This window comes from Siniperca chuatsi, linkage group LG4 (assembly GCF_020085105.1).
Source record: "Siniperca chuatsi isolate FFG_IHB_CAS linkage group LG4, ASM2008510v1, whole genome shotgun sequence".
Lineage (NCBI taxonomy): Eukaryota > Metazoa > Chordata > Actinopteri > Centrarchiformes > Sinipercidae > Siniperca > Siniperca chuatsi.
The window spans coordinates 6,042,933-6,059,878 of NC_058045.1; the positions used below are offsets into that span (position 1 = coordinate 6,042,933).

General features: G+C 42.4%; 1 protein-coding gene across 2 annotated transcripts in view; it reads left to right on the forward strand.

The window, feature by feature from the left end:
* fbln1 (fibulin 1) overlaps positions 1 to 13,743 on the forward strand; it is a 30,200-nt gene extending 16,457 nt beyond the window's left edge. For both annotated transcript variants that reach the window (XM_044193734.1, XM_044193732.1), the window contains 3 exons: positions 2,324 to 2,469; positions 3,877 to 4,017; positions 13,139 to 13,743. In XM_044193734.1, the coding sequence (XP_044049669.1) occupies positions 2,324 to 2,469; positions 3,877 to 4,017; positions 13,139 to 13,278 (427 nt within the window). In that variant the 3' untranslated portion in view covers positions 13,279 to 13,743. The remainder of the gene's footprint in view (positions 1 to 2,323; positions 2,470 to 3,876; positions 4,018 to 13,138) is intronic.
* Positions 13,744 to 16,946: the final 3,203 nt, after the last annotated feature.

Below are 16,946 nucleotides of genomic sequence, written 5' to 3' on the forward strand. Positions count from 1 at the left end.
TTCACTATTTATTAAGTCCTTAAAGTAATTCCACACATTCAAATTCCAGTCAGAAATGAGCCAGATTGGGCATTTTAATGCATTGCTACTTCCACTTCCCAAACATCAGTTACCTTGCACCGCAAATACATCTTTCTGTGGCAGTTATTTTCATGCACATCTCTATAGCTCCCATTTCATTTTGCTCTTAATGTGAAATGCACAGATTTCCACTGCATACTGCGGGTGTAAACCCCAAAGCAGACAGATAATCCAAATGAAGGCTGAGTAAGTGACACGCGATGGGATGCAGTGGCAAAGGAGAGGGAAATGTGCACCAGCAGGAGAGAGTATAAATAGTTTGACATGCTGTGAGGCTGCTGCCCGAGGGCTGTGGCTTATAATAACTGTAAATTCAGATGTCCTAGGTTCCTCCTGTCCTGAGCTGTCAAGCCAGTAAAGATGCACTTGGTCCCTAGTGGGGATATCCTTAAAATAAGAACATAGTGGCGCGCAGAAGGTTTTTTCCTCCCCTTTGACATTGAGTTATGGGGCTCTGGGCTCTGGCCGGTGGTCTGAACAATTTGTGGTACAGCAACATCACCGCGCACAGAATGAATGATGCCCTGCAGTGTTTGTGTTGGGGCGTTATCAATGTGCCGACTATAAATAATAATTACCAAAAAAAATAAAAGGCCCTACGCTTGACCAGAGGACTTTCATCCAAAAAAGTCTGTTTTTCTTTCTGGTCTGAAAGTATTGGGGTTTTTCTCCTGGGCTGGGCCACGTGAGGCATGGGGAGATGAAGAAGACATACACACACACACACACACGCACACACACACACACACACACACACACACACGCATATACACAAGGATGTTTGCATGCACAAAGTCACACATGCACAAATTAACATATACACACATATAGGCATTTTTGGTGCAGACATACACATGCATTAACACACACATGGAGCTGCAATTAGCTCCACTTGCTGCCCCTGCTTTGAAGTGCCCGTTTGTGTGTAAGGGGGCAGTTCACCCTGGGTCATTATCTTCTCATAAATTTACTCTCTACCCCAACAGAGCTTTCACCTCGTCCTCTAGAGCCCCGCTCGGGTCTTTCTGCAGCTCAGGCCGTGGTATTATAAACTAGGAGAACATTTTGTGGGTTTGGCTTGGGCCAAAGCAAAACTTGGACCCACCCGCTAATTGCTAATTACAAGCCCCTACCCAGTGGTGGCTTGACTTTTTGTCAGGGGCTTCTCTCCTCGCTCTCCATGGAAGAAGCCCTGCAACCCAAGCCGGGCCTGGGCTTTGAGCTGCAGCCTATAGGTCCCCTGAGGAGCGCCAGAGATCCACGGCCCATGACTCACAATGTGGCTATATGGCTGCCATGCACATTAACTGGACTTATACATGGCAACTTGTCTGTTTTCATAACCTAATATAACCGTGTACTGACTTGTCTCCTTTGTGAAGACCAAGCTTGAATTTAGCATCTTGTCAAAGTCAAAGCTTTCATTTTGTTTCAATAGCTCTCTCATGATCACAAGTTCCTCATCATTTCAAAGACAAACCCTTGATTTATGAGATTGTTAATGCCTTAGAAACTTCTCTCAAAGTCTTATGTAGCAGACAGGTAGTGAATAGCGATACTTCAGGTGGCGTTAGCTTAAAGAGCCAGCAGAGGCCCTCCATTCCCTCCGACCTGTCACTTATTAGTCTGTGGAATAAACAAAGCCCTAAATAATAGGATGAGAGCTGCCCTGGGGAGAGGCTGGGGAGCTGTCTAGTCATGTTGCTCACAATTTAGGAGTCTTTTAGAAAACTCCCTTGCCCCATAAATCCTCCTCAAGAGATTATCTGATGTGAAGCCGGGGATGCTCAGCAAATCCAAATATTTTCCTGAGCAGGTTGTGGATCATTCTCTGTGAGTGTAGTAATTCATTTCCCACACAGCTTGAAATAGTGCATCAGAAAAGCATCAATGGCAGCGCTAGTCTCCATAAGCTACAAAGTTTGGCTTCGGCATGAGCTTTGGCCATTGTTGGTTTATTATTCTTCCAAACCACATAGAATATGATTGTTTTTGATGTTGACTGCTATATCCAGTATCCCTGCTGTCTTGTTCAGATATTGTTTGTGTTGCAGCCATTGGAGTTGTCCCACTGAGTTCTTGATTACGCAGTGGGCTGCTCCCAAGGATGCCCTGTTATTGTGAGCTTTAGAAACCAAAGGCGGTTGACTCTAAAGTCTTTATATAGACATTACCTAAAGGTCAGAGGCCATGTGTGTGTTTTCTTTTTTTTGTGGGTGTGTATGTTTGTTCTCTCCTTTAGAGTGGCGAGGCTTGAGCGCTCTGACACCATTCGCTGTATAAAGACCTGTCAGCCCAATGACGTCGCCTGTGTTCTGGACCCCACGCTCTCACTGTCCCACACCTTCATCTCCTTGCCCACCTTCAGAGAGTTCACAATGCCAGAGGGTAGGTACAAGTCCATTTTTTTCTGCGAATACTGATGACGAACATTTTGGAGTAATCCAGACAGGCAAACATGCAGCAAACGTGTAAAAAAAAAAGGGACAAAATACACTATTGTTTCTTTGAAAGAAAGTTCATTGGGGAATAAACAAATCTTAAAAGAATAGTTCGACATTTTGGGAAATACACTAATATCCCATGTTTGTTAAGAGTTAGATGAGAACTACTATTATATACTCTAATATATACTCTTATATGTAAGGTAATTATGAAGCTTTAGCCAGTTAGTTTATCTTAGGATAAAGAATGGGAGCAGTGGGAAACAGCTAGCCTGGCCCAGTACAAAGGTAACAAAACCGACCTACCAGCACTTCTAAAGCTCACTACTAAACATGTTAATCCGCACAAAAACCGAAGTGTAAACATTACAATTTGCATGTGTGAATTTGTGTGCTTTAGAGGTGAGAGCCAGGCTAGCGGTTTCTCCCTGTTTCAAGTCCTTATGCTAAATTAAGCTAACCAGCTGCTGGCTGTAGGTTCATATTTACAGTACAGATTAAAGAGTGGTATCGATCTTCTCATCTAACTATAGGCAAGAAAGCAAATAAGTGCATTTCCAAAAACGTCAAACAATTGCTTTAACACAATGATTCAAAGATTCTGATCATCTAACTCCTCCAAAATGTCTTCTGTGTGTCCCTCTCCCTCTACTCTATAGTTTCACTAACTCACAATGGCCCATATTTGAGGCTTCATTTTGTGACAGAAAGTTCTGTTAAAATTTTTTGGAACAACTAATTTGAAGACAGCATGATAACTTTTTTAGTGTCATTGTGGTCCTCAGAATTTTTCTCTTTTGCTCTACTTTATCCCCCTTAATCTCTGAACTCCCATCAAACACATTTCCCTGCAGTTGTCAGAACCCATATGACTACCTCTGACCCCCCAAATTAGTTATTCCATGATGTTCTCCATGTCGTCCGGGCTTGGCTGGCCCACACTAGAGAATAAGTGCCATGCTGGTTGGATAAGAGTAACCACGGTAATCACTCGCAGACAGTGACAGCTGACAAGCATCTATTGGCCGGCATGCAGTGCATGTTTCAGACACACTCATGCTCAACGTCACGGGGAGTTAAGCACTTGTCATTTCTCATAAGCTCTGAGTTGGGGTGTAAAGGACTTGAGGCCCTTCAGCTGAACAACAGTATTGAAAAGCCTCAACCTTCCTGTGACCCTCTGAGTGTACAATAAACACAGACCTTTCAATCTCCCATTTTATTGTCTTTCTCTTGGAAAAAAAAGGAAAGAAAAGCAAGAGTTGGCACAGGCTTGGTGGTGCAATCCCAGTGTGATTATGAGGGTTTAGGCTCCAAAAGCATTTTGTGTCTAATTGTTATCTTCCAACAGAGATTGTTTTCCTGAGAACCACAGTGCCAGCTTACGGGTCCTATCACTTAGGCAGTTACGACGTCAAGTTTGACATCCTGGAGGGCAATGTGGAGAACGCCTTTGACATCATCAAACGGGTAGAGAATGGAATGTATGTGGGTGAGTACAGGGATTTTACTTTGCTTTGTGTGTTGTAAAGTCTGGATGAATCAACCTAGTGCAAACATTTGACAATAGCAGCTTTAACATGCAGCATGTACCACCCGAGAGCCTCCGTGGCTGGAAATTGCATTTTCTTTTTGACAAAGGAGGTGGTGTTTCTCACCTAATTTCTCATTTTGAAATATATATGTGTATTTTTTTACAAATCAAACTCACATGTGCACATTGAGAAGGGACACAAAGCACAAAAATCTCCCATACAGAATGTCTGGACACCCTGACATAAGTACATCTGACATGGACCGTTATGGTCTTTGCAGTGTGGTGGCATCATGTAGCTGTCATCATCTTCATGGGGGCTCCTGCTGTCTGGGTCTTTGGAGAGTTGTCCTCTGAGTGGCTCTTTGAGACAGACGAAGGCCTGTTTCTGTCTTACAGAATATTTGGCATCAATTTTCACAGTCTTGTGGTTAAACAAAGTACCAGTTAATTCACTTATCTACGGCTATGCTTATCCCAAGCACATCATTACTTTCCACTGTAAGTTATGGCGGTCTGAATGTACAGGAATAGAGTGTATAAATCTACACACGTGTATTTACATGCACTTATGCATGAGTGATTGCAGTTGACAAAGCAGTTCATCATAACTACCTGCTCAGCGACCGCCAGCATGCAAAAAGAGCTCTGCACTAGTTCAAGTAGGCGCAGTAGATACCATCTCCAGTGGTGTGTAACAACAACACATGTTTGGGTAGAAGCCATTCCCATCTTTTAGTCTGGTGGTGACCCAAGGCTGCTGCACGCCTGTGGGAGAGCTGAACTGAGCCTTGGCCTTGGGTGGATGAGGGTGTTGTGAGCCCAAGGATGACACATTGTTGGGCTCGTCTAGGTGTTTTTGTTTTGGTTTTGTGCTGAGATGCAGGCAGGGTGGTAGTGGAAGGACAGTGTCTTCCTCTCTCGCTGATGGATGAAGGGATGGCCTGTCAGTGTGCACATCTGTCTTTACGGAATGAAAGGGAGAGAGGGAGGAGAGTGTGTGACTGTCACTGGTTCAGGCTGGATTTTGTGGGCGCACGCAAGTGTTCCTCTCTTGTACACTTGTGCAGAAACAGATGTGTGCTTATCAAACGTAACCAAATTCACGCAAAAACATGGGAGAAGAATGTTTATAACCAGCAATAATTTACACGATTCACTGTTAAAACAGTTACAATTATACTGCACTGGCTTTTAATGGTATGTTTTTGTTGGAATGCACACCGGTGTAATTCTGCATGAGTGATAAGCCTTATTTTGTAATATATCGTCTACTGTGTGTGTCTGTGTGCATGTGTATAAAGAGGATTTAGGAGAAATTCCTTGTTTATAGTGGTGCTCATTTGCAGGGGCAAGTATGTATGTGTGTGTGCAAGGGAGGGAGAGAGAATTAAATTGCAGGGAGAGAAAGACAAAGTGAGAGACTGTGATTCAATGAAAGAGGAAAGAGAGAGAGAAAATATGTGCAGAAGTAATCCTGGGCGCTTTGCTTCATGTGGTTAAATGTATTGTTCCATTTCCCCACGCTAGGCCTCAGTGTCTCGCCGAGCATTAGAGCACTTAAACTGACGACCACATGAAAGGCATGTTTGTGAGGAGCCACTTCTCTCCCAAACCCATTGGATGCTTATTGGATGCAGCTCTTGCATGTTAGCACCAGTTGCCCATCACATATCCAAACTGAGGCCCTGTGCACTGGAGCCTTTGGTCGCTGACTGCTCGCTGTGAAGTGTGGCGTCCACGGTGCGATGAAGGCCCTCTTGGTTTTATTTAGTGGGTTGTGCTGCTGGTGCTTTGGCCCACAGATGCTGCTGTTGCGTAACCATTGTATGAGGCTCGCTGACGTGTCACTTAAGGAAGCTTAGTTTCCAGTATCTCCAGTGTCTCCAACAGTGGTATTACAGCTTGGTGGGATGTGAAGAGTAGCAGACATTGAGGCTCCACTAATGAACAAGTGCGTGAACTCAAACTAACTTTGGTCATTATTTTTGGCCACTTTTTGTGTTTTTGAAAGGGACAAAAGAGGCTATTAGGAATCCTCAGAATCCGTTGCTAACTTGAAAAAGTGATTCTTAAAAGGTTTGATTGGCTGACGCTCTTTTCCGTTCTGCTCACTTACACACTATTTAAAAACCAGTCGGCTGCACACATAGGCATGCAGTGTTTGCATAGACATATGTGCATATACACACACACACACACACACACATCGAGGCTGACACTACATCAAATAGTGTAAGAACTGCACCACTCTTCCCTAGTTCCTGGTCATTCATCACTGGCTTTCCCAGCCCTGTCACATCTGGAAGACAACCCTGACAGCCTTACGCATCTGTGCAAACACAACCGGCCCTCAGCACTTGGAAAACATGATTTGAACCAATCAAACACTTACAGATTCCCATGACGACCACAGTAGCATAGCAGCGACCACACAAAAATCCCTGCAGGTATGTAGAGATCACAGCAGCTCCACCAAAGTGATATAGATCATCCTCACAACAAAGATAACATTTGTGACACATCATACACATATTTGGAAACACAAACAGTGAAGGAATGCCTTGCTCATGTTAATGGTGTCATCCACTTTTGATTAGGGACAGGTTGTTTGAATAGGGTTGATAATGGGATGATTGATTTTGGTAGGTGGATGGATGAGTCCTCCCTTTGAAAACTGGAAAACACTGTGGTCTCTGCTGTAAGCATGGGCTGAGTCGCTCACCTCTGAAAAATGCTGGTGGTTCTCATGTTTGATTTTCTTTCAGTGACATACATCATTGTGGGGATCAATATTGTCTTTGATCTCTCCCAGTGAGGGTTCATAGGCAAGTGTAGCTTTTTTGCCTTCATGTATCAAGATTGGCTTGCCGAGCATGCATGCATTCTTTCAGCTTTGCTTAAGCCGTTACATTTTTTATTTTTAACCCACCGATCCCATTTCTTCCTGTTCACCATGCAAAATATGAAGTTAACAAAAGCAACATCCAAATCAGTAACTATACGTCTAGACAATATTTATACAATTATGTGACTTGTGATTTTACTTGACTCAGCCAGCTGGCTGACCAGTATCAATGTGTGTAAATCAAATGTACAATATAATCAGTAGCCAACTGTGGAATCAAACCGTCAGCACATGTTTAGTCATCCCTTGAATGTGTCCAAATGACTCTGCTTCATGAGTAATTGTTCGTCATGGAAGGATTTTACTGTACCATTTATCACTGCTGTCTAATTGCATTTAGCAGGAAAAACAGATTTTTTTAATGCAGTATTTATGTTTATCTTACTGGACAGCAACAGACAACACAGTATCTTCTCTTCATGAATCATATCCATCCTCTGGAGGAACTATAAGTCTAAGACGCCACAGCTAAATTCCAGTCATTTTTGAAATGCAGGTGAAAATATGCCTTTGCGGTTTATATCCTGTGCAGAGAATAAATACCTTTTGCATTACCATTGGCACACGGCTGGCAGTCAGTGAGGCAGACAGTAAGATGAATGGAAGAGGAAGTGGACAGTTTGTCTCTATGCAGGTAGTCATGGTCGTCAGTGCAGCCGTCCACAGTGGCTGGTGGAATGTGAGCCTACTGTGTGAGACTTGACTACTTCAGAGCCAGTGGAGCTTGTGGCTCTGGCTTGTGGCTGTGCTCGTGAGGAGTTGAGGACAGCAGTGGAGATAAGCAGACAATGAGCTCCTCAAGTTTGACTGTCATTTGGATGAATCATGATATGTCAGCAGCAGGCCCACCAGAGCATGCCAAGTCCATAAGGAATTTTTGTCTGCCCCTCAAGAGATTAGTACCTGCTAATCAAAACAGGGTCTTCTCCACCCAACAACCTCACAACGCTCCCCTCGGGTGGTCCGCAACCATCAATGATGAAGAGATAGTGATGCAGATATGTCACACTTGCAGAGACATACTATGTACACAGTCCAAAAGACACCGGTATGTACATGTACACATATAGTACATATTACTTGCAATAAAACTGTCTCAATAATTCACCAGATACACTTATCTCCCTTGCTTTGGCGATCTATTTAACTTATACTTGTCATTACTCTTTGCTGTCTGGCACTCTGATTTTAAGAAAATGTAACTTTGTTTAGTTAATATCTCAAGTCAGAAAATTAATGTTGTTTTTATCCATGTTCATGTAGTAACATGCCAAAATGGATAGCTTAAACAGCTTATCAAAATGCTGTATACTTTCTTCCATTTATAATATAAAATTTTCTGATTTTATAATGCAAACAAAGCAGGTTTTCATCTCATATCCTTTTCATTTAGTCTACATTGTCAAGTCTATTTTCTGCTCCTTAGTTATGGGTCCTCGCTTTGAAAGGTCACTTGTAATGTAGTGCTAAGGTTGTGGTTAAGATAATGGTGCATGTTATGTCATCTCAGCTGCTCTGGCCCACAACTGCTAAAACAGAAAGTCCAAGAAAAGAACCAACCTATTCCCGATGGCTAATTTTCAATGATGTCACTACCCAGTGAGTGACACTGTCCAACAATGACCCATGGGCCATTTGAGAGATCTGTGACTATGACTCGCTGTTAATTGACCTTAAAATATCAAGCCACATATGCTGGCCTTTCAGAGCAGGGGTGGGCAGGGCTCCCACCCACTCTTTGCAGTGGTCAGAGTTGTGTTTGTACAGCCTGACCTTACTGGTCATCCTTGTACCAGTGACCAGGTCATAAACACATGATCTGGGCCCTGAGGGGCCTATACACTCAGTCTTCGTACATTGGGTTATGTTGGCAATTTGAATGGATTATATTTCAGCCATGCTGATGGGTTATCAAAACTGAAATTGGTTGCTTTGCTAATGGGGTAACAAGGGAGCTAGTTAGCAGTTTCTTTGGCATGTCTCCTAGCTTTTATGGACTTGGAGAAAAAGTTTCAGGCAGTAAAAAAATAACCCTTAAATAAGAAACCACTTTTTGCTGTCTTTATGTTTATGCCAACAGCGCTCAGCTGTACATCAGTGATATGGTTAGATACAAAACATATCACAGTTATAGCCATAATGATGCCCTCCAGTACCCTCTTTGCATACTGGAATTTTGTACACCACCTGGATACTCTCCAATGGTTTCACTGTAGTGAGCATGCATAGCACCACAACCAGTGTGTCATTATACAATACTGTGGTGAGGCCAATGCATATTTTTCATTTGTCTCTGGTGTTAAACCCGTTCATTTTGGATTTTGTCATACACTTCCTCGCTGAGTTGTAGAAACCAGAAAACCCTGAAATTGTACTGTTTACATGTTACCCTTCAATATTGCAGCCGTAGTGGCCATGAAGGATGACAAATGCCTCCTGGCATTTGCTTCACTTTGTTTTGTGGCAGTGTCTCTGCTACTAGCATGCATTGATTTAAGGCTATTTTCTACTTAAGAGGCTACTTTATGGTGTGGCGGAATGTTTTGGAGAACAGACAGATTGTACAGCTGTTTGTTTGATGGTGGCTGTTCAAGCCAGCACAGTCACCTTTGCACCCTGTGGCAGATACCTCAGTGAGATGGAAAGACACCACAAACCTTTCCAGCACTACAACTTGATCTCCTGCTTGGGTACTTCAGGCCTCAGATGACATGGCCTTGCAACCCAGTCACAAGGCAAATTGTCAGCTGTAGGGTTTTAAAAACCTCCCCTTGTTTATTTATATGAATCTCAGGTGGTATGGTAGCCAATCAAAGTCAACCTGTTTTGTGGCTGTTGGCTTTTTGCCTTACAGCCCGGATGAAATGTTAAAGATGAGTATGCGGTTGTGGTTTCACCTCAAGTTCACTGTGAGTATGTTGAGGCCCAGCTGTTAGCTGATGCTTTCCCCTCATTGAGGATACCACTGTGCTTTTGATGGGAAGCTTTCGGAAACACAGAGTCATCATGGTCACATACTCTGACTTTAATATCAAGCTCCTTTGTGCAGAATTGGGCACATGAGCCCACATTGCAATCACATAATTACCTTTTTCTCGCTCTCAAGGCTATGCAAAAGTTAAACAAAGGCTAAAAGTTGAATAAAACATGTTTCGACAATTGAGGTGTTTCTTACTATGCCACAAATCACTACAGTAACTGTGATACATCTTACAGGTTAACACGCCCAATAGTGTCCCAGATTTCAGAATTTGAGGTGAAAAAAACTGAACTGTATTTTGTGTTAAATTTCAAATCATCAACAGTGAGCTTGGAGGAAATTTGGGTATTTGGAACATCAACTGAACACTATAACAGAATTTCTGTTCCTAAAAGCCCAGTGTGCCCTCTGCATGTGATAATTAGACCACAAACAAATTTACAAAACACTAATGGTGGGCCTCAGACACATTCCACATATTGCACTATTTAAATGTCCTTAATAAATTTTCGTTTTAGACGCAACTTGTGTTTGTGTTTTCCTTATTTTTTAATGCGGTAAACTTGTTAAGCTTCTTTTCATAGAAACAATCTAAAGGATTTTCAATGGAAAACGTACCCTAAGTTGACCCTGATTATACTTTGCTTAGTCCTCGTTAGCTATAAGCCACACTTACTGCAATTAAAAAAAGCCTTAATGTGGACTGAAACCCATCTGTCTTTGCAGTGGTCCATATTGTGCTCATAATGATATCTTACTCATCTTCATTGTGTGCTTGCTCAACCCAGCACTGAAGCTTTTGAACTGATTTTGTTTGATTTAAGTACATGGACACGAACCTTCTGAACTCACTTTGAGTTCGCATTGGTCAACTCAGAGTTGTGTGCCATCTCGACTGGCTTACGTCTGAAAATAATTTTCAGACTTTTTCCATGTCAGTTTTTCTCTTAATGTTGCGGCTGTTGTTAGGCTTAAGCAAAGGTTAGCTCTTTCTGATGGCGCTGACGCTTTGGAAACAATAAAATCTCAGTCCCGCTCCCCTCCGTCTAGTGTCACTATGCAACAGAGACCCAAAACACCAAAACAAGGGGCAACCCTGGTAGAAGTGGGCCCCATTCCACACTCTTCCAAGTGCTTATCTCCGGAATCTGCTGGAATCTGTTGTGTGCCCACAGATCCGACTTGGAGAGGGACACGAGAGCAAAAGAAAGTGACAGAGAAAGAGACAGCAGTTCAAGCTCCTATTGCTTGCCCCTCCCAGAGTTAAAGATGGATTCCTGGAAGAATGCCTCCATGGCTGTATCGCGTGACTGTGACTGCTCCCCTCCATCAAACACATGGGACTCATTTACCCTTGTGGGCCACAGTGATGGTGCCACAAACATCAGCCCCCCTCAGGAAGGGAAGAGAGGGGAGGAAGAGAAGGAGGAGAATAAGTGGGTGGGTGGGTGGATCTCCCATCATACAATGCCAGTGTCCCAAAGGAAGCAGTGGATGGCACATGTCATCATTTGTCCTGTGGTGAACAATGACCAAATGGGTTTTACTGCATTATTACAAGTACCACAGAACGGAGCCTCATAATTCAGACCGAGTGAGGCAGTGATCTCTCGTCATTTTGATCCATGTTGAGTTAAACTCTTGAGTCATCATCCTAAAAGCACTTTACTGACTCAGTTATGAATAAGAGAAACACAAGAGAATTAAAGGAGAAAAAGACAGAGGCTGGTTGAAGGTGTGATAGGAGGACAGTGTGGTGATTGTGCTGCCTGACTGCACTCTGGCGATGGCTGTTCAAACAGGCCACAGCTGAAATGTCACCAGCCCTCTGCAGAGAAAGGCCTGCTGACAGCCTGTGTAAACACTGGCATTTTTCCCCTCGTAATCGCATGTTCACTTACAAAAAGCACCCAATGAATTCCATGGGCATTCAGTAATGCTCTGATGCAGTATGTTTATTCTCCCATCTGTTTTACCATGATAGAGGGTGTCTTGTCCATGGAGAGGGTGGAAGTTGGGAGGGAGGAATAAAATTCACATTGTCATTGACAGTCCTGACATCACTGGACTTTGTTTAGCTTGTCAACACCACACTTCATTTGAATACTCAACCAAATACATAAGCAGATACGATGGCACATCTGAATACAGGAATTGTTGTAGAATATCATGTCAGCAAGTGAAAGACTGGTTAGGGAGGCCACCTTGTTTTATCTTTGTTTATCTTTATCTGTTTTAGAACCTTTGAATCCCCTGCCCCATGGGGAATGGAACTTTTGCCAAAATCAATGCCTTAAGAGATCGGTTAGTGTTAGGGTCAGTATTCACTCGGAACTATTTCCTACCAAAGAAATAGTCTCTATGAAAACTACTAAAAATTATGTCTGTGGATTGTCCGCAACATAATCATCAACATCGTAGCAGCTCTGTCGGTTTCTTCTCTGAATGCGTTCAGCCACAGCACTGCTGTGCACTCAGAAGTGTTTTGTCAGTTCTCACAGCCTGAAACACAATGAATGTAGAAAATAGATTTGAAATGTAAAAATATGCTTTGGGTCTATAAGTGCAAAGTGCGAGCCGTTACGCAACCGATACCAGTATACAGCTGTATTGAATAAAATTGAAGTATATGTCAAATGGAAAGAGCTCGCATATGTGCGTGAGACAGACGACTGAAACATGTCTGGTTTAGACAGCCTGTGACTGGGATATTGTTTTTGAAAAGTTCCGTTTCTGTTGAATGACAAATGTAATTTTTGTTAATGCACTGAGCACCACAAACCAAATTCCATTGGCCTCAATTGTATTGAGGTGGCAGCAGAATTTAAAGCTATCTGCATTGCTAGATAGCACTAGGGGTAAGTGAGAAAACATGTTTTGGTGACCTTTTTAACCAAATAGCAATACAGAAATAAAAATATTCAAAATCAAAGACAATGTTATCTTTGATCAAAGCTGTAATACTACTCTTTCGGTTAATCAATCATTACATTTCTTTTATTTTTAAGAAAAGACAAAATCGACAAATTTATATTGCTGTCAGTGAAACCAACCAAAGGCTACTGCTAAAGATTTACATCCCAACCTTTCACTAGTGTTTTCATGCTGTTGCTGTTGTTTCGCTGCTTTTTGCTTCATTCCCCTGTCTATTTATTGTCACTGACAGTGTTGTTTTTCCTTTTCTCCTTCAGGTGTTGTTCGCCAGGTGAAGTCTCTGATTGGTCCATTGACTACAGTACTGAAACTGTCCATGCGCAACCTGACAACTCAGGGCGACTCCGGCCAGAACATCATCAACGTTCATGTCTTTGTCTCTGAGTTCTGGTTCTGAGAAGTGGATGCCAAATTTTACCACATGTATTAACACACTGTACACATTGGTTTTGTTATATCAATGCATAGATCAGTGTCAAGGTTTTAATGTTATGTTTGATTACTTTTGACAGTTTCTGAGATGAAAGGCTACTAGCTGCTTTTGATGAGAGCACTATACTTTGTTTTGATGACAAGCTCAGCCTGAAGTGCACGCTTGGGTTGCATATGGCATGGAGCTAAATATGGAGAAACTTTATGTTATAAAAATTCTCTTAAGAAATGAGACATCGAGAAGGTTTAAATTGAAATTGAAAGTGCATGCATTTAGAAAGGTCATTAAAGGATATTATGATTCAATTCAACAATATTCTTTTCATGACATTATAAGCCTTTGTTTTTGTAACATTCACTTTTCCTTTCTTACTGTGTGCATTGGATGAGGTATTTTTTCTATGGAATAAACACTATTTTAGTTACAGTATTTGTTTTTGTATTTCCTCCCAGTAACATGTTTGAATTTTTTACTGAATTTACAATTATGGGTTCAGGGAGTTAATTAAAAAAAGAGCAAAATATCTTTATGTATATGTTTTACAAGCCATAAGAACAGGTGTAGAAAGAGAAAATAGGGCCTTTTTAGCTACCCAAACTGTTGTTACATTGTGGCAGCAGTGTCACATGGGATTCCCTACCCTGCGATAGTGCACTGCACAGTAGTGGGTGCTAATTAGTCAGCAAAGCAGCCAGTGGGTCATTTTTTGCCAGCTTCAGTTTCAATTTCACTGTCACAATGGTTTCCAACAGGAAAAGGACTGTCGCTCGCTCATGGGGCTGAGTGCATTTTACGCAGGTGAAGAGATCGGACAGCTGCTGCATCTGTGATGAAAAACACAGTTATTTTATGGAGGAGGATTATATTTCTCGCAATACGATGAAGTTAAGGATGGAATATCAAAATCGGGACTATGTAAAACTCACGCATTGGTGCGGCCCCATTAACTCACGCAACTACTTCCTCAGGTCTGTTGTTAGAAGCAGAATCTGCTTCTACTAGCGCCAGCCGGTTGCCATAGAGTAGGTGACGTTAGCTATTCCCTCACCAAGAAAGAATTCCAGTTTTTACAGGTTTTTCTCGCACCACCAATTCAAGTTCTCGTTGTGCCCCATTATTTCTCCTTGTCCTAGCCAGTTGATGGCCCTTTGGCAGGCTCAAAATTAGAAGCCTGTGTTTCATCAGATGTGTATCAATGCTTAAACTTCATCTGGCTGAATGGGATCTGTCCCTCTCTCTTATGTGACACAATGTTCCAATATTTTACTCGCGAAGTAGGCATGGGAATCTATTTTATAAAATCAGTCCTAATGTCTATTTATACATGTATAGGTATATATGCATCTTGCACAAATTCCTGAGTAGTTACCAAGGAATGAGTACAAAAATCCAGAGCTAACTGCTAATTAACAAAGCTAACAAATAGCTTCTGAATAACTGAGTCCCGGGCTGTGTCCAAAATCATTTCCTATTTACTATTTAGTACACTACATTATGGCAGAGGGTAATTGTATCCAAATTCTGTGTGGGCAGTTTTTTTGCATATTACATAAAGATCTCAGAAATTTCATTGCCAAAGTCCATGGCATGCATACTACTTTTTGCTAACAATGCAGTGCCTTGCATTTGATACATACAAAGCATTACAGTTGTGTGGCACTACACCAGTCAGTAATGACCTTTACAGACTTACAGATTGCCCTTTACAATGTAAACATGTGATGTGTTTTCATCACATTAGTAATTCAGTGTAATTTTACTTGGTGTACCCTGTAACATCAAGACTTTTGCAATACCCTGGATGAAGTCATAACCCTTTGGCAGGGAACGTCATAATGATAATTCGGACATGTCAATATTAGCTAACAAACAGAGACGTGCAAATAGAACTATCTTAGCCAGTTTACTTCTATTCATGGCGGTCTGTGGAAAGTCAGTTTCCATGGTGACATTTAGAACGTTCTGTTTATTTTGCACCCAATGATATCTGTTAAGGGGCAGTAAAGACGCTTGTCCTCGGAATGCCCTCAGTTGTGTTAGGATGTACATAAGCTTCAACTCAAGATACTCTGTGCATGCATATAAACACAGGGACTGTGGGTTTCACTCATAGTATTTTTGTCATCCTGGGAGCTGGGGGAGGTAAGCTTTTCAGAAAATCCTCTTTGGTAGAGTAACTGAGGAGGGGAACAAGGTGGCAGCAGCAGTTAAAGACCATGGGTACCAGCAACCACATTCCTAATTACATTTATCATTGAACCAGAACTCCTTTCTCCATCAAACATGGGGGGACATCAGACAGAAAGTGAGCTGCGCACATGTCAGTAATGGCCTAACTGTGAGACTGTAATCATCACTGTGGCCAGGCCCAGCCAAAGCCTCCCAACGCTTCAAAGACAATGGAGGAGGAGGAGGCGCATACATCAGGATCTCAAGTCTTCTGCCGTGATGGATTTTAAGGCTCTACTGAAGAGGGATATCCTCTTCAGAGGAAATAGAGGCCAGCAGGTCAGCCTTGTGGTCGACATGAAAAGAAGGAAGAAACGCTGCGTGTGTGTGTGTGTGTGTGTGTGTGTGAGTATGTTAACTCCAGAGCCCTAAAACCACACTTTTAGCCAATGCTTGATACGGTACATGTTTTCTAATGCTGCTAATGCAATTTTCTAACTTTATGCTAATATAACAGTGAGTAAACTTATATACTAGTACAAATAATTCCAAATGGCCTGGTTTGTAGAATCTTATCTACAAGAAAATAAATGAATCCAGGAAATAAACAGAACCTTGCCCTGGCATTTGCTACAGTCGTATATCTGTCAATTGCTATGCTAATCAGTGTCCATTTTGATCAGTTTTTAAGGAGGATAAAGCAAGAGTACAATTTCTGGAAAGAGCTCTACACAACTTGCAGAATTAAGGTCACTTCTCTTTGTACAAGTTAAAAGAAGAAAAAATCAGTACATTGTCCATACTCTTCTACACAAGTCTAGCCTAGTCTCTCAGATGAGAGACAGTGTTCATTTCAATCATAGTTGGAGAAACACTTGGAATTGGAGCAGTTTGCAAGATGAAATGATGCTTACGTATTTGGCTCGTCCAGAGTGCATACCAAAATCTACAAAAAACACATTGTAAGGACGTAAACAGCTGAATATAAGCAACAAAAAGCCATATAGCCAGACTGTGTGGGAGGACATTACCCAGGAAAGGCCTGGCTGGCTCTGAATCTGGACAGTAAGAAAGGCTGGGGCAGCAGTCCCTAGCAGCGTTACCAAACCACATACATGTGTGGGGACAAATGAGCAAATATCTTCTGCCAGATTCTCCATCCAAAGCCAAGAGGGAGCTGCTTGCACTGGAAGCCTATGGTATGACTAAGCGGAGTGGGCTTGATGAGTCGACGTAATGGCAGGGGAGCAGACCTGTGTGTGTCTGCACTGTTTGTTTGTGTACTCTACTGTGGCACAATGGTGGTCAGGCCTCTCAATACAAGTGGTCATGGTGGTGTCTGGCCCAGAGTAGACAGGGTATGGGGCTGATGGGAGTCTAGCCCAGGGGTTGGTGAGGCGGACTGATCCAGACAGAGACCAGAGGACCTCAGGAGGCACGTGCTCGACCGACTCCTGCACTCA